At 30.5% G+C, this 22,233-nt stretch overlaps 1 protein-coding gene across 5 annotated transcripts in view; it reads left to right on the top strand.

Moving 5' to 3' along the window:
• ASPP (Ankyrin-repeat, SH3-domain, and Proline-rich-region containing Protein) overlaps positions 1–22,233 on the top strand; it is a 1,120,014-nt gene that overhangs the window by 972,806 nt on the left and 124,975 nt on the right. For all 5 annotated transcript variants that reach the window (XM_075377013.1, XM_075377010.1, XM_075377015.1 and 2 more), the window contains one exon: positions 19,438–19,711. In XM_075377013.1, the coding sequence (XP_075233128.1) occupies positions 19,438–19,711 (274 nt within the window). The remainder of the gene's footprint in view (positions 1–19,437; positions 19,712–22,233) is intronic.

Genomic DNA, 22,233 nt, shown 5'->3' with positions numbered 1-22,233 from the left:
GTATTACTACTCGTAAGTAAGATATACAGATAAACTCGTGTATTTTCATTATTTTTTTTCCTTTATTAACTTTAAATTAATAATTATAAATGTCTTGGTTCAATTAATTATGAAGCTTTTACAATATTTCGCGGTGCCACTTTTAAGAGGCCGCAGTTCCCCGGGGCCCAGCGGCGCACAGTTTGGGGAATTATTGTTCTGATAGTTTGCCATCATAATAGGTTAAATAATCTGATGTCGTTTAACATGAGTCAAAAGTAAGGAATTTCCTCTTCACTTTTAAAACCGTTCCAGATAGGATACTGTAACTTTCAGGATAAGTATTGGACTTTTTGACAAAAAATAAAATTTCAACCCCTTCTTGGGGAGTGGCCCAGGGGTTGTAACTCAAATATTTTAAATGGTAACACCCTTTGTGTGATAAGTGATTTTTAGATGTCTTTAAGACGGAGAAAATAAATATTAAGTAGGTATGATTTCTGTACCCAAAATGCGCGGCTGGATAAAGATTGGATTTTGAAAAAAATTTAATTTATAATGTAAGGAATTGTTACTGCAAATAAATCAATCTATAAAAAAATTTAAATAAATGAATATTATCGAATAAATTTATTTATAAAAAAATTATTTATTGAGCATAACGTAGTTTATTTATTTAAAATTTCATTTTAATAATTGTTCGAAGCATCATCCTTGTGTTGTTTAACAGTGTTCCAGTCGGTTGTAAAAGGATTTATATTGCATTATTAAATGACTTCCTAGTGATATTTTGTGTCGATTCTGTAATTCTATTTTTAAATCAGTATCTTGGGGCTTATTATGATAAACCATACTTTTTAAGTGGCCCCCATATTAATTATTCCAATGGTGACAAGTCGAATGATCTTGCTGGCCATTCTATTTAACCTCTTCGGCAAATCTATCTTCCAAGAAAAAATGCATTTAAAATTTCACGAAATTTTAAACAAAAGTTTTTAATTTTTTAGAATTTAAATTTTACTTTTAAAATGAATTTTAATTAAATTAGATTCAGTTTTTATTTAATTCAATTTAATTTCTTTTTATTTAATTTTATTATTTGAACTTAACTAAATTTAGTAATTTTCAAAATTTAAACTTTATCCACCTGTGTTTGACATCGTACCAACATTTTATTTACACAATGTTCTTATCTTAAAGACTTTTTGATGTATCACACAAAGAGTGTTACTGTTTAAAATATTTGGGTTACATACAACCCCTGAGGCCATCTCCCGAGAAGGGGTTGAAATTCTAATTATCGTCAAAAGGTAAAGTAGTAGACCGATACCTTATCCTGAAAGTTACAGTATTCTATCTGGAACTGTTAAAAGTTTTAAATTGTTGAGGGGTTTCTATATACTTTTGACTCGCTTTTCTTTAAAGTGAAATAAGTATTTCTTTAATTTAAAACAGTTTTTATTAATTGAACTTTTTTCATTTAAATATATTTCGTCTTTAGTAAAGCATAAAATTAAAATAGTCTCTTTTTACTTCCTCGTACAAGGAAGTAAAGGAAGTGAATGCGAAAAATTTCGGTTTTCAGTTTTCTTAAAAAAATATCCATTTTGACTAGTAAAGGCGTGACGTCGGTTTGTACGTACGTATATGCGTTTGTATCTCGCAAAACTCAAATACAATTAACTGTAGGATGTTGAAATTTTGGATTTAGGACTGTTGTAACGTCCTCCTCCCCCTATGGGTTACAATCGATTGAACCAAAGGGTCCAAAAAATTCAAAAATCCAAAAGAGTTTGGATTTTGGAATTTTTCTTAACTGTAGTAATAAGCACTCATTGAGAGTTTTTCAACGGTATATCATAAGTGGTACTTATTTTAATTGGATCAAGAATTATAGCCAAAAAATTTTAATTAATGAAATATTTTGATCTTATGGGGAAGACACATCGGTTCGAATCAGACTTTATCTCCTTTTTTTTAACTTTTTTTTTTTGATTTAAATGTCTTTATTTATTAATAATTACTAACCTCTGATTTAAAAAAAAAACAAAAAAAACGTTTTACGATAAATAATAATGATAAAAAAAATGACAAAAAAGTTACTAATGAAATAGATTTTATGTATTTAAAAAAATGTGTAATGTAATTTAATAGGCATAGAAGGCAGTCATGTAATAGTGTCCACATCAGATTTTTAATCAAGTAATCTCATTTTATGATAATAATAATTCATATGTTTACGTAGTCCAAACATATAGGAAATATATTGAAAACGTTTCATTGCAATTTGAAAATCTTTTCCCTTTGATTGAATGATGATGGATTTTCCGGATAATGAAATTGATCGAAAATTAAAATCTAAACATATCATCTTATATGTATGTGTGTGTTTCTTTTATGTCTTTCATTTAGAATTGAATGAAAACTTCGCCGTCTTTTTTTTTTAATATAAAATATATTTTTTTTGTTGCATCTATGGATTGCCTTTTTTCAATTTTATTAAAAAGGATGAAATTACATTTTCAATTTTCCATTAAAAAAATAATCATGTTTTGTTGTGCTGTTTATATATATTATATATATACTATATATAATACTATATACTATAATACTATATATACTATATACTATACTATAATACTATATACTATATATATACTTTATATATATTATATATAAAGTATCAAAGTAAAAATAGAAAGCATTCTATTTTTCATTTGTATTCATCCAGCCATTGATATTTAATAATCTAAATACATTTTATTAAAAAAATTCGTTTTGCATTTTTATTATGGCGGGCTGATATTCTTTTCATACCTTTGTCAGTCAATCTTTTCTTTGTATTTCATTTTATTCAGTTTTAAAATAACATGAATATTATTGTTGTCATATTATTAAAATTTCGAAATATTGTATTTTTTAAAAATTGATATACCTTTAATGTATCATCATCTTCAATTCACTTTAATCCAACTTTCCTCGGATTGGAACTTCTATAAAAATTTCCATCTATCACGATCCATTAACCATATCTCTTGCACTATTCTCGCCACATCCTCTCTTTTGCGCACTTCCTTCATCACCGTATTCATCCATTGCATTCTTGGTCTACCACTTTGGTCTTCAACCTCTTTTCTTTGCACGCAGCAGTATGTTTGGTAATCTTTTCTTAGTTATCCTTTCAGTATGCCCAAATCACCCGAGCTGCCAGTTGACTCCCCAATTTCAGTTCTTCTCTAATCATTCTGCTCCTTACCCTTTCCTTTCTAATATCTTAATAAATTTATTTATTAATAATATTAAAATTTTATAATTTTAATTTATTTTTATTTTTAGTACAGAAAGTTTGTCTCGAAAACATGAAAATTATTTTTGTACAAAATTTAAAATTTTATTTACTCATTTTTGTCTTTTATTAAGATACGTTTTATTTATTATTTTTGGTAGATTTCATAAGAAAGTTACCTATTGTAATGGGTACTACGATTAGGAAAATCGATTTCCGGAAAATTTCAACACGTCTTCGCGTTTCACATTCCCCAGATCTCAAAACCACTGTCAGTTCAAAAGTTTACATATACATTTATATATTTCACTTTCTTGTGGACACGATAACTGCGGTAATTTTGCCCCAATCACTTTCAAATTAATAAATAAAATATAACGACCGAAAATATCGGTCGAGTTTGTTAATTGGCAAAATCGAACCTTCGGGGTAAAAATGTGGGGGCTTTTTCGAAAAAAAATCGCCATAACTATCTTATTAAGTAAAATATCGAATTCGTTTAAAGTTCCTACTATTCTTTGGGTAAGGACCTTAAACTTACCTAAGTAAAGTTTTTTATCACCAACCATTGGCCCACGGGGTGGAAAAAATGGGATTTTGAACACAATATCATATCTCTCTTAATAGGCACAGTATCGAATCAGTTTAAAGTGGTCGTTATCCTCTAAACATTACCTTTTTGTTTAACCTCCGGGACCACCATCAGGTATTGCTTCAGAGGATGAGATGAATGATTTTTAGCGTGTGTGAAAATGCCATGCCTGACGGGATTCGAACCCGGGACCTCCGGATGAAAAACCGAGACGCTACCATTCGCGCCACAGAGGCCGGCATCTCTAAACATTACTTAAAACTTTTTTCAGAAATAATTTTTGATATGACCAACCCCTTACGGCAAGGGTGACCAAATGTTGCTGGAATTATAAGAATACAGGACTTGTCGTATACTGAACATGTGAAACTTTTTTTCACATGCAACCATTGTCGTATTGAGGAAATCTGAAGTTTTTCTTAACTTTAAAGTGGAAATATTTTTTATCCTCTAATTAGCAACGATGAAGTCTACCTCCGCCTTCCGGCGTGCCAAAGGGATTTTTTATTACTACAGTAATAGTATTCTAAATTTCTTATTGCTTTTTGTAAAACCTTTTTTCAAAAAAGACACCAATGTTTTAATTAACAATTGTAGTTGTTTTAATAAGTAATTTAATTTTTTTGCCTTATAGCTGTTATATTTTAATCTAAATCCTCAATCTTGTTACATGTATTTGTTTGGTTTCCTCCATATTTTTCTTGATTGTCATATTTTTTCTTAATTTTCTGTTCTTTTGATGTCTGTATGATTAAAAAGCTTATTAATTTTTCTCTACTACTCTTCTCTCCATGATCGTAATTAGGCAATACCAATAATTTTTCTACTACGTAATTATCCTTGCTATGTTTCATCATAATACATTCATAATTTTATTTTAAACACTTTTAATGCTATCCATATTTCTCTCTTTTCCTTATCTACGATTATCCTTGTTGTAAATCCTTGAATTTTTATTATATTTAACAAAAAAGTGTTGACTGGTTTACAACAATTCTTGGAAATTTTATCGGTACATTTTTATTTAGTCAACTTCTATTTTACAATCTATAAAATATTAACACAACCTTGTTACATTCAAATTCTCATCTTTATTATTCTGTCAATGTTTATCGAGCTTTTTTATTCTTTTATTATACCATCACTCATAAAATTTCTATAGATTCGTCATCATTCGAACACATCTGCACAATTTATTGCCGTCAAAGTTTTATTCTACTATGTATTTTGGCTTTTAAAAAATATAACTGATTTTCAAAATATAAACGTATTAAAATTACATATTTATGATATAACGGATCTATCTTTTATATACATAAAATAATTTGACAATACTATATTGTTTTCCAATATCATTAAGTTTCTTAGAAGGTTAAGATTTAACTTATGTGGAGACAAATTTTCTTTTATATTTAAAGGAAAATAATTAACGGATAAATTCCGTTAATTAGTTAATTCCTTTTATGCAATTATTGGAGTGATTAAGAAATTGAAGATAAGATCTTTGGAGAAATGTCATATATGACAAATCTACAGGGTATTAAACTTAAAAGAGGCTTCATCACGTATAGTTTAGTTTATAAAACATTGTTTACATATTATCAGATAGTTTCAAATTAGTTAAGTTCCTACTAAATAGTGTCAATGTGCATAATGCATTGTTTTCGACAGAAAGTGTTTCATTAATTCGTTGTTTTATACAGTATCTTATATTTAAGGTACATGAATTATCCACTAGTGAAATAGTTACTTTACCTTGAAATAAATAATGTTCATTATATATATATATATATATATATATATATATATATATATATATATATATATATATATATATATCAAGTCCCTATCGTGAAAAGAGTGAAGATTTCATTTCTATAGCCGAGTATCTCCCATATTTCTGAAGGGCCTAATATGACGATGCACGATATACTTCTCTTAGCGTAGAAATCTATGGAAAGCCACCTCTTGCATCATATCTAATTGTTAAAGCATGATGTATGGAATTTTTGTTATCGTGAAATTATCTTGTCAGTTTTAGAAGTAACTTGCATTTCATATCAGATCATCTACAACGTTTTTGTTTTATCATCTGACATACATAAAAATAACTTCAAATATAACAAATTTTTGTTTTATAGAAGGGTACGTGTATTTGATTACGAGTTAAAAGTGACTAGGATAATTCATCTTATTTGTGTGTGTGTGTGTGTGTGAGCGCACGCGCGCGCGAATTTTTTTATATCATGAATTGGAATTCTTTTATATTCTAAATATGATGTTTATTGGCGAACTAATCATGTAATTTTAAATGTTACAATTATTTGTTTCTTAACGTATCCTATTAATGGTAAGTTATCTAACATAGATATTAACATATTTATTAGTAATAACATCATATCCTAATGTACTATTGACTTTAAAATGATTGTTACGTTTATCAATTTGTCTTTATTTCCCGTTAACCAACTGGATACTTACTATCTGTATTGTTTCATATTCTCAAGTTTATAATATTAATTTTGTAATTCTATTGTAAATCCTTTCCTCGATATCGTATTGTTTCAATAAAGCAACAGTGACAAACAATGTATTCATTGGGTCAATAGTAGCCGTAATGAACGGTAGTGAAAGTGTAGAAAGGAAGGTCTTACGAAGGGAGAGGCGTGTTTCCTATCTACAGTAGATGATTCTCTTGGTTCCCCCATCCCCTCGTTTATTTCAACATTTGCCGTAAATCTACAGTCTCTTCCACCTCCTTCCCCAAGTACCTCATCCCTGACCCCGAAACACCAAGATGCCCCTTATGTCCCCTGTCTCTAAGATTCCAGCTAGATTCCCTTTTCCATTCTCAGGCCTTGACTCGGCTTACCTCCGCTGCTGCCTACCGTCTGCTGTTAGTAGTTAGCTCTTCTTGTCCCTTATATACGACCCCTACGTAATAACATCATTTCTCATACCAACCGTTTCAAGTGACATCAAAAACCAAAAATTTCCTTCTTCCACGTACTGATATAAGGAAATCTTATTTTCTAGCTAATCTAAATTCTATTTTATTTTCTTTTGCTTCTGTTAAAAAGATTTCGTTTTTGTTTTTCGCAGTTTTATTTTGGCTGCGTTAGGAAAAGCTTGATCACACACACACACACACACACACACATATATATATATACACACACAGAGAGAGAGAGAGAGAGAAAGAGAGGAAAAAGAAAGTGGGTGACATTGTGTACGAGTAGACTTAGTTAACTTTAAGCATATTTTATTATACTTAAAATGTTCCAAATCTTTCTGTTCTATACTAATCTTTTAACCTCTACGTAATTACTACATCCTAAAGCCTTCAGTTAACTTATGTCTTCTCAGGTTTTACCATTTACACATGCCTCTTACCACCAAATTAACTAAATTTATAATCCATCAGTGTAGTTCGCCTCTTTGATAAGATTCTGTCACTAACTTCTCTCCTCTTCATTTTGCTTATTTATTCAGTCCACATAATTTCAACATCCTTTATAACACATTTCAAAGTCCTCTTTTCTTGTTTATCTATAGTAATTATTATAGTAATTATCTGTAGGGCAGATTGTTTTTTATCTCTTCCTTAATTCATCTATCCTTATTATTTTACGTCGTTTGTCGTATTTTGTAATTTCTGGTTTTCTGATATATATATATATATATATATATATATATATAGGGTGCGGCAATGAATCGGTTTATTTTGCAACGCTGTTTTTTCAGAGCTTCGATATTGCAGCTTACTGAAAATTATTTAATTATAAAGGAGCCGAGGAGTGGAGAGAAATGGTGTCTTTGCTTTGAAAGTGTTTTGTAAAAGCATTGACAATTACATAATCGCTCAGCGTGAACTTCGAAATTATTACGAAATTGATCGCAATCGTGCTATTCTATCGGTTCAAAGTCGGTTTCGAAAAATTGAGCCGCTAGTTTTACGCTAAAGAAGAAAGGTATAGTATAAAAACGGTCCGTACGTCCGAGAATATCGCGACTATAGAGGCACGGAACATAGTTGCTGGCTTTCTTAGATTCTTAGCCCTGCGGATTCTTAGGCTGAGCATGTATGATGTTGTTGTAGATTTATAGATAGAATAGCAAACCGGGTGTCTAGGAGCTCGGCTAGGTGCTTAATTCGCCAAGGTAGGCGTTTCGGCATCGAGTCTCGGTTAGCTAAGATATTCGCTATTAGGATGAAGTTGGATGTGTGTAAAAGTCTGTGATTGAGCTGCGGTGGGGAGGGTGTAGACATCTCGCTCCCGAAAGCGGATCAGAACAGAGAGGGATAGGGTATGATTACATTGGAGGCTTATTAAATTTGTGAATCAGTTTCATGATTTTTAAGTAAATGTAGAGGACTTTGAGTTAATTGAATTGTAGGACAAAATTGACGTTGTTGCGATAAACACTTGTTTTTTTTGGTATAAGGAAAATATTGTTGGTATTTTCTGAGTCTTAACTGCCACCGATGCACCCTGAGAGAGGGCAAACTGATGACTGCGTTATGCTATCAACTTTAGAGGCCTTCGGTAATGTCCATCAGGGCTAGAAACGGAGGGGGTGGTGGTGTCGACCGGGATCGTCACAAGGTAGATGTCTTTCCGTACGGGGTCAGGATGTGATATTTGAGCGAAGCTCGCGTCGGTCAGCGCGTCGCGATTCTGTGTCACTCAGACTATACTTTCTATACTTTCTTTCTTTTTCCTGTTTAGCCTCCGGTAACTACCGTTTAGATAATTCTTCAGAGGATGAATGAGGATGATATGTATGAGTGTAAATGAATTGTTAGTCTTGTACATTCTCAGTTCGACCATTCCTGAGATGTGTGGTTAATTGAAACCCAACCACCAAAGAACACCGGTATCCACGATAGTATTCAAATCTGAGTAAAAAATAACTGATTTTAGTAGGACTTGAACGCTGTAACTCTCGACTTCCAAATCAGCTGATTTGGGAAGACGCGTTAACCACTAGACCAACCCGGTGGGTAGTGTCACTCAGACTGTCTGACCGCAGTATACAGTTACACGTTAACCTCAATCTTCACCCTTATAAAATAACTTGCGCAATACACGAACGTGACTATGAAAACAGGGTAAATTTCTGTCAAGCTTTACTGCAGTTAATGTACGAGTATAACAAGCAAGACCTTATTAACAATTTATTGATTAGCGATGAGGCTCATTTTCATTTGTCAGGACTGATTAACAACCAAACTTTCGGTACTGTGCTTTAAAAACCCTAGAATTCTCCTAGAAATGCTAGGATGACTTAGGGAGAATTTTCTGATAGGGCGGATTTGGGAACATCTGCAAGATGTCATTTTTGGACGATAAATTTGTCTTTCGATGATTTAAAATCAAAAATAGTAAATTCTTACATTTCAGTATTCTGTTTTAAAATCGCCCGATTCATTGCTGAATTAAGTTCCCTTATCTTAACATTTAAGCCTTAATATTACCCTCATTTTCTACTACATTTCATCATATTTGAGTCTATTTTTAATTTGAATTTCTCTTCAAACAACAAATTTATACCTTCCAAATTCTCTTTTTAACTAATCTCTGAAATCTCTATTTTTTTTTATATTTGGATAGTTAATTTAACCTCAATTTAAAAGTTTTTTTTATTTGGTCTTTTATTTATAAAAGTTAAAGTAAATATACTACCTTATTTCGCAAAATTCTGAATCAAGAGATTACCTACCTTTACCTTTATATTTTACTTTTACCACAGCTTTCTGATTTTTTTACTATTTTTTTTTTTTATCATCTACTTCTTAAAATATTATTTTAAACCAGTTGTAAATATAATAATTTATTTATGCAGTTACTTGGGGGTGTATTGTAGGTAAAAATGGTATATGAATGTGTGTTAAGCTGAAATTTTATCCATTGAAAATATGAATAAGAGATGAATTCATTATTTATCATTCCTGAAGACGTAAATAAATATTTTAATTAGTGAACGTTTATTTTTTTTCATATATACAAAATTTTATTTCGGTTTTCCTTGTAGTTTATATTAGACTTCCATCTAACTCTAGTAACAGTAATTTTGATTATTAATATTATCATTTTATCCAGGATACGCCGTAAAAACAAATAATATATATTTATTCTGCTTACATACGTTTCAATGTAAACAGTGATATTAAATATTTACGGAATCTGCATACATGAGCATATTGAACATCACCTGTGAATTACGTAAAATAAGAAACGTGTGATAGTTTACCTTCAATTTAATGTAACACAATTTACAGTCTTTTTATAATTTTTTATCGATAATTCTTTTAAATGTTTCATGGATTTTTGAAAATCCGAAAATATTTTCATTTATACAAATTCAGAGCCGAGATACATATTTTTGGATATATATTTTAATGAGATAAATATAAATGTATGTAGATCACTTTTTGATGGAATTGTCTGTGTGTATGTGTGCTTGTGCGCGCATTATATATATGAATGTTTCTAAAATGGTGGGCTGGCTATACTTTTTCGGATTCTACGTGTAAAACTAAACAAAAAATATCCTTAGGAAAAATGGCAATTTGTCGTTTGTTCTCCCCCTGTCCGTCATTTTGTTACTTTTATATAAAAATATATATATATCTCAAAATCGGATAGAGAATCACAGTAATATTTGCGGTCTTGGTAATCAAGTTCTAAAATTATCAAAAAATCAAAAATCCCGTCCGTTGAGACTGAATCAAAAATTCCGTCTCAAATTACGAAATGATGGCCATGGTTATTTTTCAATCCGTTACATCTATATAAATATTAGTTTTATCAAAATTTTTGTTATTTGCTAAAATATTTTGAACAAATTGACATTTTATTTTTTTAAATCGGTTAACAAATAGTCGAGTTATGGCAAAAAATTGTTGTAATTTTGTGTCATAATATTAAGTTGAATTATTGTAAGAAAATAACTTAATTTGATGCTAATTTACAATATTAGAATTAACAATAAATAAAAACAATGTTTAATCGAATTGAACGTAAAGTGGAGGACTTCGAAAGATACAAAATTACATCAGTTTTCATCCCCTTTTAATATAGTTTTCTAACTGTATTTGCTGGGAATATAAAATTCTTTAGAAATATTAATTAAAAAAACTAAGAATTTAGAAATTATCCCAAAATTTCTTAAAAAATGTAACACCGTAAAACTGTGATTCCAGTTAATTATTTTTTTGTCTTCAGTCATTTGACTGGTTTGATGCAGCTCTCCAAGATTCCCTATCTAGTGCTAGTCGTTTCATTTCGATGTACCCCCTACATCCCTATATCCTACATCCCTAACAATTTGTTTTACATATTCCAAACGAGGCCTGCCTACACAATTTTTTCCTTCTACCTGTCCTTCCAATATTATTTGTCCTTATTTAAATACCGTTATTTTTTTGCCGTTATTTGCAGTTATTTTTTAAATGTTACATTTTATTACACATTTATAAAGTCTTTTGATAAAGCCTTCTTCTTGAGTAAAAGTAAAAAAGTAGAAAAGCTTTTCTTTTTATTAGAATATTAAGGTAAATAAACTGAAATGTATATTAAACTAAAAATATATGTAGATTTTATGTCGTTATGAATAAAATAAGACCATAAAAGGGAGTGGTTTGACGAATATAGATGGATGTGTGAAGTGAGAATGAAAAAAAAGAAAAAAGAGTAGGCAAGAGAAAGATAGAGAATTTGACAAAAAAAAGCTGGAACCATCTCATGTTCGTGTCACCAGTAATAGAAGAAAATGTACTCCATATTCCTGTCGTTTACCCCAAACTCCTTTATGTCACACCTATTATCATGGACCCATTAGGAACACCATCCGACCATCCTGGAGCGAGAGATGTTCGTCCATTACCAGTATGTTTACAATAGTATGAGGTATTGGAAGTTATGGGTGGGTTAGGGGGTTGTAGTAATGTATAGTAGCTTGCTTTGCTATAATATCACATCACATTATTCTCCGTATATATTATGAACGTATGTATAGAACGTATACCAAAGAGAAATGACGTTGACAATGCCCTACAGTGTAATGTTCTTGACTCCTCCCGATCTAATGAGATAATGGGTGGTGTCATTTTGAGATGGTATATTCTCGTCGATGGAGAAATGACCCGAAGTAATTATATAACGTCACCTTTTAACTAACTGTAATTAAGAGTAATAATAAAAAATGTTCATTTGTTACCTCTCCTTTTTTTTCTCTCCTTCTCTGACTGTCTGTCTTCAGTATTTATATATATTCTTTCCGTAAATTATTGTAACCTCACTATGTTAACAGTGTTATTAGTCTATAGCACGCTCATTATTATTTCATTAATATATTACGTGAAAGTGATTTCGTCTCTATATGATGTGGTATTACTGTGTGTAGCATTTACCTATAACTTAAACTACATAAAATGTAGTGTCCTCTTCTTTTATCTAAAATTAGCGAGTTCGAATCCCGATCATAACGTTTTTATTTTCAAAAACAATTAACATTTTTAATTCACAAAAATCGTTATACCATTTCTTCTTTCTTATATGTATTGCATTAGGAAGAGAATCAGAATTTAATATAAAATGGTGTACCATTGTATTAGGATGATTTTACGTGTATTCAGAGAAACATAATAATACCAAAACTCATTATAAATGAAAGTTATATTGAATAGCTTAAACTATTTTTAAATTTTGTTAAGTTATAGATTCCGCTAACTACTCAACTGAAATTAAAAAAAAAATCCCTTTCAGCACGCTGGAAGACGGAATTAGGTTTCACCGGTGCTAAGTAGGGGATAAAAAAGATTTCCACCTTAGTTAAAAAAACTTTAAATTTACGCAATACGACTATGGTTGCATGTGAAAAAAAGTTTCACATGTTTAGCATATGACAAGCCCCCATTTTCTTACAATTTCAGCAACATTTTGGTGTCATCCCTTGCCGTAAGGGTTGATCTTATTAAAAGTTGTTTAAGACAAAAGTTTTAGGTAATGTTTATTGGACTAACAGTCACTTTTAACCGATTAAATACTGTGCCTATTAAGGGAGCTATGATATTTTTTGTCTTCGAAACCTCATTTTTTTGCACCTCCTAGGCCCAATGGTTGGTGATATCAAAAAACTTTACTGGATAAGTTTTATGCCCTTATCCAAAGAATAGTAGGAACTTTAAACGATTTCGATATTTTACTTAATAGGAAAGATATAACGATATTTTGTTTTTTACGAAAAAGCCTCCCCCCCCATTTCCATTCCGATGGTCCGACTTTATCCATTATCTATTGGACCGAGATTTTTGGTCGTTATATTTTATGTATAAATTTGGCGGAAAATTACGGCAGTTATCGTGTCCACAAGAAAGTGAAATATATATATATATATATATATTTAGAACTGACTGTGATTTTGGCGTTTGGGAGATGTGAAACGCGAAGATCTGTTGTAATTTTCTGGAAGTCGATTCATGGTAACCATTCTTTTTAGGTAGCTTTCTTATGAATTCTACCTAACAAGATTTGAGAAAGAGCGTTTAAATTTTATTAAGATTAAAAAGATCCTACATGACAAGGATTTAAGCTTGAATATAAATTTTTGTTTGAGGAAGTGTTGCACCGGGCTCATTAAATTAGCGAAGAGGATATTATGGAAACGATTAATAGCAAGGATCAGTTTTATATTGTGTCACTAGTAAGAAAGATTAAAGGAGAGGTGTAGAAAGGATAAGAATATCTTGGTTGCGTAATCTGAGAGAGTGATTTAAATCCACCGGGTTGGTCTAGTGGTGAACGCGTCTTCCCAAATCAGTTGATTTGGAAGTTCCAGCGTTCAAGTCCTAGTAAAGCCAGTTATTTTTACACGGATTTTAATACTAGATCATGGATTCCGGTGCTTTGGTGGTTGGGTTTCAATTAACTATACATATTAGGAATGGTCGAACTGAGAAGGACTACACTTCATTTACATTCATCATACATATCATCCTCATTCTTCCTCTGAAGAATTATCTAAACAGTAGTTACCGGAGGCTAAACAGGAAAAAGAAAGAAGAAAAAGTGATTTAAATGTTCTATGATTGACCTATTGTGAGAAACAGCTTCTAAAATTAAGATTTTACTTTCCAATCTTCCATGGCGAAACGGCTTAGAAGAAGATAGTACATAATGATTTTCCGACTTAGAATATTGAAGAAATTTTTATTATTATTGATTAATGAAATCCGTATAGCGAATTCCGGTCTAGAGAATCTCTTCATGAAACATACAAATAAATTTTCTCTCTTTTGTTTCATATTAACCGAATTTTAAAAAAATTCTGATGTTGCTGGCACCACGTGACTTCTTTGTACGCTTATTGAATTACGTATACACATTTTTGAAATGAAAAGTACATAAAATTTTATTTCATTAATAACTTCTGATATTTTTTCTTATTTTTTTTTTATTATTTATGGTATAAAATTTTTACACTCAGTGAGAGGTTAATCTATTTATACATCAATATATTTAAAGTAAAAATTAAAGTTAAAAAAATAGGAGATGAAATCTGATTCGAACCTGTTTAAAATTAGTTTTTGGCTATAGTTATTTTTTTTGTTTCTGTTTGAAACCATAAAACTTCAAAATTTTAGAAGAAAAAATAATTAATCAATTTTTCGGGGCAGGTGTATTTATAGTTTATTTTATTCATAATAATCTTGACACAGTTTTTAAAAGATTAAAAAGATTTTTAAAACTAATAATGTTCAAGTTTTTAATTAGTCGAATTGAAGTCAAAGAAGAAAGATGCTACAAACGATTAAACTGATTTTATCTCCGTTCTTTCCATTAGTATTTAAAAGAAAAAGAACATCTGTTTTATTTTATTTATGAAGTTCATTTAAAGTTGTATCTAGGGCTTTTCTTATATACAAGATAGCATGTAGCTTATTATAATATTTTATATATATATAAAAATTTATATATATACACATATATAAAAATCAACTTAATTTATACGTAAAAAAAGAGGTAGTATAAAAACGGTAAAAGGAAATTATAATAAACTATCCGAAAAAGTAACAAAGAATTTACCAAATCTTAAAAGTAATAGTTCGTGGATTTATTAAGGTTGAATTATACGAGGGTAGACGCTTACGTTATGGGAATCTACGGTCGAAGGTGCTCTTTAATTCCCTTGTGGCTTTTAAAATTTAAAGACATTCTTTCTGTTCTGTTTTCTTCATTCAGTCTAAATCAATGAATCTTCGTGTCTATATATTTTTTAAAATTTAAAAATATATTTTTAATTTTAACAATTAAGATTTTTTTAAATATTTTTTTTTTTAAATTGTTGGTATTTACTAAATTGTGTGGTGAACTACAAGATAGAAAAGGGGACGCGCGCGTACGTGTGAACATGAGAATTCGAATGCGTATCTGTGTGTTGTTGAAAGCGAATGAAAAAGCTGCGAATAAGGTGAAATGGAAAAGCCTTTATAATGAGAGGAATTCTCATACTAACCTCCAGCAGATGTCAAAAATCATTATATGTACTATTAGGCAATTTCATTTTTAATTTTCCCCATTTATTGCGCGCGCACGCACGCACCCGAATCATTGGTGACTTGTGTGCTAACCTATATATTCTGCTTACAAAGTTAGACGAACGCAAAAATATGTAACCGTAATACATGTTTTCTTATAAGGTACATATCAAAATTATAGCCTGTAATATCAAACTAACAAGCTTTTTAGATCATTGAATAAAGTAAATTTTTAAACATTTAATTGATTAACTTTGTTATAATATCGCTGGGTATTATATCTCTCATTTAATAGTTTTATTATTAAATATATATAGTTTATCACTTTTTCCAGTGTGTTTATATCATTAATTATAGGGACTTTGACTGCTGTTGTTAGTCAAAAGGTTTACCTCTCTCTAATTTATTTTGTTCTTCTGTATGAAAATACTGCCCATGAAGGACGCATGGGCTTTCTCCACAACTTCTCTTCTCCATTCTATTTTAGTCAAGGCCAGTGGCGGCTCGTAGCTAAAATTAGTGGGGTCGCTGCTTCAGAAAATTTTTCTCGACGTTTTCAGGGCCATGGTTAAAGTTTTCTGTAAAATAAATGAACCAAATAGAGTAGCCGTAAGCAGGATAATAATCTTAATTCTACACTTTATTACATTCAAGAATATGGTACACGGTTTTGAAGCACATTGTGCGTAAAAACCGTATTCGGTTTAACCGAATAAATAATAAAATGTCAATACAAATAATAGTTTTTAGTATTATTTGATAACTTAATAAAATGTTCGCTTAAAAACACTATAGTCTAACAGTGCTTAATTTAAATTTCTACGTACATAGAAACAAATACATATTAGTTTTTACTAATTACCTTCTCTTTCGCCCTTCCAGCGTGTTTTTAGACAGATTTGGCAATCAAAGAGCCCTTGCTTTCCGCCATCTTCTGATCACTACTGAAAAAACAACTAAACCGTTTTCATATTCCTTCCACCGACTAAACTAGAAATGGGAACGAACAAGGAACGTTCCATACACACGCAGAGTAAAAAAAAAAAAAAAGCACAACCATGACGCCAGCACGCCAGGATTGGCACTCTCTTTCCCTCGCACCCTCGCGTGCTTCTTCCTTCCTATATATGCATGCACACAACAACCAAACACCACGCCGCTGGAACTGTGAAGCGCATAGTTCCATACAAAGATCTTTGTATTTTCATAAACTTGGGGATTGCTACTAACATTAAGCTTAAAGATTATATATAAAGTATGAAGAAAGAATTAAGAAAAGGATTCATCATATTAAACGTTATCGATAACATCAATTGGAAATATGGGATGCTGCAGTTCCGCAGTGCCTAACGCAAGCCGACGCTGCTCAAGACCGATTTTCTCTATCCTCCAATTTTTAGTTTTATTATATGTTGTTCCAGGTCATCCAGCTATCCGTTTTTTGTCCACTACTCCTTCTTCCCTATTCCAGAATTTTCATTATATTCTTTATCTTGATAACTTCTACCTCATTTTTTCAACACTTTTCCCGTTGTCCGGACACTCAATCTACCCGTTATTAGATCTGCTTTTTTTTGCTATTATAATTTCGTATTTTATTTATAATATCCAAAAATCCTGTCCTGTTCTTTTTCCTATCAAGAATCCTGTTCTTGATAGTCTTAAAAAAAAAAAAGTCTTAAAAAGACAACCTTGATCTGGTGTGACTAGGTCATTGGGTTTTCTTCTTCAAGTCTTTGAAGAACCAACTTCTAACTGCAAGGCTAAATTTATGATTTTAGTTCGCTCCGAATACATCAAGAGCAATCCCCCCATACCTCAAGAGCATCCCCTACCTTTATTTAATATTTTTTGATTTTTTTTTTTTTTTTTTTTTAATATTCTATATACCAAAAAATTCGAATGAGTCTGTTTTATTAATTTTTCCAAGTTATACGAACGAGTATAACTTGGAAACGAGTTATTAAAAAGTAGTCATTTTGGGGAATGGGGATAAACTAAAGAAATATCCTTCTTCTAAAAGTTGGAGTTTTATTAATTTTCTTTTAACTGCGTATATATGTTAAAATTTATTTCAATTTATGTTTTTTATATTATTTATTTAAAAAAAATTTTATTCACACGTGTACTCCTAATACAGTCTTAATACATGAACTCCCTGAAAAATACAACTTTTGAAAATTTTAATAACTTTTTAACTGCTTCAATCTATCAATCTGATTTTTTTTTTTTAAATTAGTGTTGTTATTATAATTATTACACTCCAGGTAATAATAATAACCGGGATGGTCTAGTGGTGAACTCAATGCAAATCAACTGATTTCGAAGTCGAGAGTTCTAAGGTTCAAATCCTAGTAAAGGCAGTTACTTTAGTATGGAATTAAATATTAGATCGTGGATACCGGTGTTCTTTGGTGGTTGGGTTTCAATTAACCCTACATCTCAGGAATGGTCGACCTCAGACTGTATAAGACTACACTTCATTTACATTCATTCATATTCTCATTCATCCTCTGAAGTAATACCTCTCGAAAATCAAACAATTACGTTCCAAGTATGCTATATATATTCATATTTCAACGAAAAAGAAATAATATTAATTTATAAATGAAAAAACACCTATACCCTTGCCAGGAATCGAACCTGGGACTAACAGATTCAAAGGTACCATGCTATTCACTAAATTAGCCTGTGTTAGATTTTATTAGGATTTAATTAATATACTTTTTCACAATTACAGGTTAAATTAGAAGAGTAGATTTTAGAAGTTAAACATTTTTTTCAGACCTCAAAATAACCATAAATAAATCTCTAAAGAACAGCTTGTATGCGGTGGTAGCAGGGGTTCTCGGATCGGTGTCATCGATGAAGTATGTAAGACTCCTGACCCGGTTTTTAGGTGACCCGTGTGGTGAACAACGCGTCCCGGGTTAATGCCATCGAGGCGGGTACTGGGGCGTGTTATTTCATAGGGGGAGTTTCTTTATTAGCGAGTGTCCGTCTCTGACGGGAACTTACCCAGTAGTGCGGGTTGCTGGGCGTCTGGGCGCAGATTTTTCCTCCTCATGCGCTAAAAAAGACCTCATAAATTTTACAGTTTGTTTTATACTGATTGTGTTAGACAGGATAAACATTTTATGAATTTTTTAAGTGTAATTTTACAAATCGATTAAGAATTTTACAAAATATATTTTTATTGGTAAGTTATTGACAAGTAAGTTAGAATGTTTGGGTAAAATAAAATGCAGACGTATTAACTTTTTTTTAATTTAATTAAAAAAGGTTCGGTAGCATAGTTTTTATTATTTTCGTTGTTGAATTAATATAATGGATTTTTCCTTACAGAATGATGTACGTTAATTTCTTTCTAATATAATCTGTTTCAACCTTTAATATGGTTACGACGTATTAAATTAATCTAAAGATATTAATAGCATCATTAGTAAGAATAATATTCTCTCGAGTGATTGTACAATGTCTATTGTACAATCAGTCCCTCTGGTGAACAGAGTGAATGTGTCATTTGACGGGCTGAATATCATTTGAATTTCGGTGACTTTGTCGTGCTTGGCGTGTTGACGCTTTACAGTATGCTCGGCTCTATGAAGATGGCAAAGGGAAACCAATCCCCCCTTCTCATTTTCCTTATTAAACCTAGTGCAGGATGTTTTATTCTTGAAAGTGACTGAACTATTTAGAGGTGCAGTTTGTAACTTTTAAGTCTTTTACTAACATTAGGTTATTACATTTAACGTACGTATTTAAGGGTTTAATTTTCTTTTGAAATATATTTTGGTAATGATCGATATGATAGATAAATAATTCAGAAGGTTCATTGATTTCAATTCTAAAATTGGAGGGATCTGTTTTTTATTCTTTGAATTTTGTTTCTGTAATGCTTTATACAATATTTTGCTTTTTTATGTTGATTATTTAACAGTATTTATGTATCTAAATCTTTCTAAATTGATAATTCAAAATTAATATTATTTTATTGTTATAATTCAATAATTTTATTTTAATTTTTTTCTGTTACAGCTGCCAGAGGGAGTTGAGCTTACGCTGAGCGAGCTAGAACAAATGGCTTGCCGGCAACAAGCTCAGATAGACTCGCAGCGGCAGTTGTTAGCCGCAAAGGAACAGCGTTTGAGGTTCCTTAAACAACATGAAGCTAAGCATCAGCAGGTTGCAGCTGAACATGAAAGATTAAGGCGTTTAAGGGACAGAGTTGAAGCTCAGGAATTAAAACTAAGAAAGTTAAGAGCGTTACGAGGCCAAGTGCATCAAAATAAATTGAATAACGCTTCTCTTAGTAAGTACTCAACTTCTTTTTATTTTTAATTGAATTTATTTTTAATTGAATTTATTTTATTTTGATATATACACTGGGTTGTGTGTATTGTAATCTTACCTTGTTTACATTGTAAAGCCTTAGAACCTAAAGATTCACCCAGCATTAATAACTTTGCGTTCTTCCTGTCGCGAATTTAATTTTTACGTACAAAGCCGCCGGTGAATTGATTACATTCTCAGCTACGGGGGTCAAGTTATGCAATTCAATAGTCCTATATACCCTTTTTGTATCATAAAGATAAAATAATTTATTTTTATTGAAAAACAATAATCAGAAATAAGAATTTTTTTCACATTTTTATGTAAAAATATTTATTTTTTATTTCATTATACATAAAGTAAATAGAAAAAACTGATTTTTTTTCCTATATTAATATATAATTACTTGTTTCATTATTATTTTTTAATTTTAATTTTTGAAGCTAAGATAACAAAGCAAGAGAAAGTAAAGCAATAACCAAACCAAAATTTTTAATATTAGTATATTAAAATATTTGAGAAATGCGTTTGACGAATTTTTGAAAATTTCGGGGCTCATGCATCAGTGGCATTTTTTAATGATTAAAATATTCATTAAAATTAATTTTAAATAAATTTTAAAAAATTGTTTTTTTTTTAATTTTGGAAGCTTCTTCATCAGGGGAGAGGTATTAAGTTATTATAATGGCTTTATTTTTTTAAAAATTACCTTTTATAAGGTATAAAATTTTAAAATTGTAAAAAAAATTCACTTTTGAGCGTTTCTATACGCAATGGGAATCATTCGGATAAAATTAATTTTTAAGAAAATCATCCCTAAGTGGTGGTGATAATAAATTAAAAAATTTATATTTTTTAAATTGTTTAAAAAATATACAACCATAATTCTAAATAAACAAAGTTATAATTTCCTTGGAAGTGGGTGGAAGATTTTTGGCCAATTTTTTTATTCAATTAAAAAAAAATATTTTTAATTAGTGATATCTTCGCTTGTTTTTAATAACTCAATTGATCATTCATGAAATAACAACCTCCGCTTCATCTTCACAACCATTTAAATATATTTACGTCTATGTAGACAAAGAACGTCTTCAGTACTAATTAATCGACTTCAGTTCGGTCCGTTAATTATTATTTAACTTACTATTATTTCTTACCTTTTAACAGATTTCCGGACTTTTTTATTTTGTAAAAAAAGTTTAATTTGGTGGTCTTGTAGTAAGTAGTTCCTTTGTTTGTTAATAAATTAAAATTTCTTAAACGAAAAATGACATTGATGATATTTCTTTATTTGCTTCATGTAATTACTTAATCTGTATATATAAAAATGAATTTTTGTTTTTCCCGTATGCGTTCCTGTACCATTCATCCGTTGCGATGAAACTTTGGTGAGTGTTTGGTTGTGCGCACGCCTGCTGTTTCTGAATTAATTAAAATGGATTCAAGGATGGTAAAAACGGATATTTCCGTTGAAATCTGAAAACCGACATTTTTCGCAATAACAATATTTCCTTTGCTTCGTACAAGAAAGTAAAAATGAACCGATGTTCATTTTTACTTTAATTCATTTCGTTCATTATTATTTTAATTTTTAAATAAAATTTTATTTAAATTTTTCGAAATTTATTGTGGAATGGTGTTATTTTTTATTGCTTTTTTCTCACAATATTTTTTTTAAATTTATTTCTCCATTATTTAGCGTATATACGAGGTGTCTGAGAAAAGTAATGAGTCCGACTTTTTACTTTCAAACAACAATATTATCTCCTTCAAAGTAGTTCCCTTGGACAGCTATACACCGGCGGAGTTGTTGTTCCCACTAGTGGTAGCAGCGCTAGAAGGCTTCAACTGGTAGGGCTATTAACTGGTCGGTCACAGTCTTTTGAATGTTATCCAGAGTTCCAAAATGACGTCCTTTTAAGACATATTTCAATTTTGGGAAAAGGAAAAAGTCACAAGTACTCAAATCAGGTGAATATGGGGGGGGGGATTGAGGAACCGTAGGAATGCGTTTTGAGGTCAAAAATTCCCTGATGAAATGACCGTGTGACACGGGGCATTGTCTGATGAATCAACCAGTTGTCTGCAATGTCTGGTCTCACGCGAATCGCTCTTTTCCTGAGCCTTTCAAGGACACCTTTGTAAAACACTTGGTTGACAGTTTTTCCTAGAGGAACAAATTCTTTATGCACGATACCCCTACTGTCAAAAAAGCAAATCAGCATGTTTTTTATCTTTGATTTAAAACAAAAACTTTCCTTTCTTTCTGATTTCAGAATACAAAATACTAGGGTGTACTGCAAAAGTCTTGGTGGTTTATTAGGGATAAATCATTTTTTTTAAATTAAAAAAAAAAAAATTTCCGAATTAGTACTTTACTTACGTAGACCTTCTTTATTTAAAAAAAAAAAAAAAAATACGAAAATTATTTACGAAAGAAATTATTTTTCTGTTAATTGTGATTAGGATGTTTTCTAATTACCATTTTTATTATTTTTTTTT

The sequence above is a fragment of the Lycorma delicatula genome, chromosome 10 (genome assembly GCF_047948215.1).
Source record: "Lycorma delicatula isolate Av1 chromosome 10, ASM4794821v1, whole genome shotgun sequence".
Classification (NCBI taxonomy): Eukaryota; Metazoa; Arthropoda; class Insecta; order Hemiptera; family Fulgoridae; genus Lycorma; species Lycorma delicatula.
Note: the sequence above shows the minus strand (reverse complement) of the source record. Positions and strands in the feature narration are given on the sequence as shown.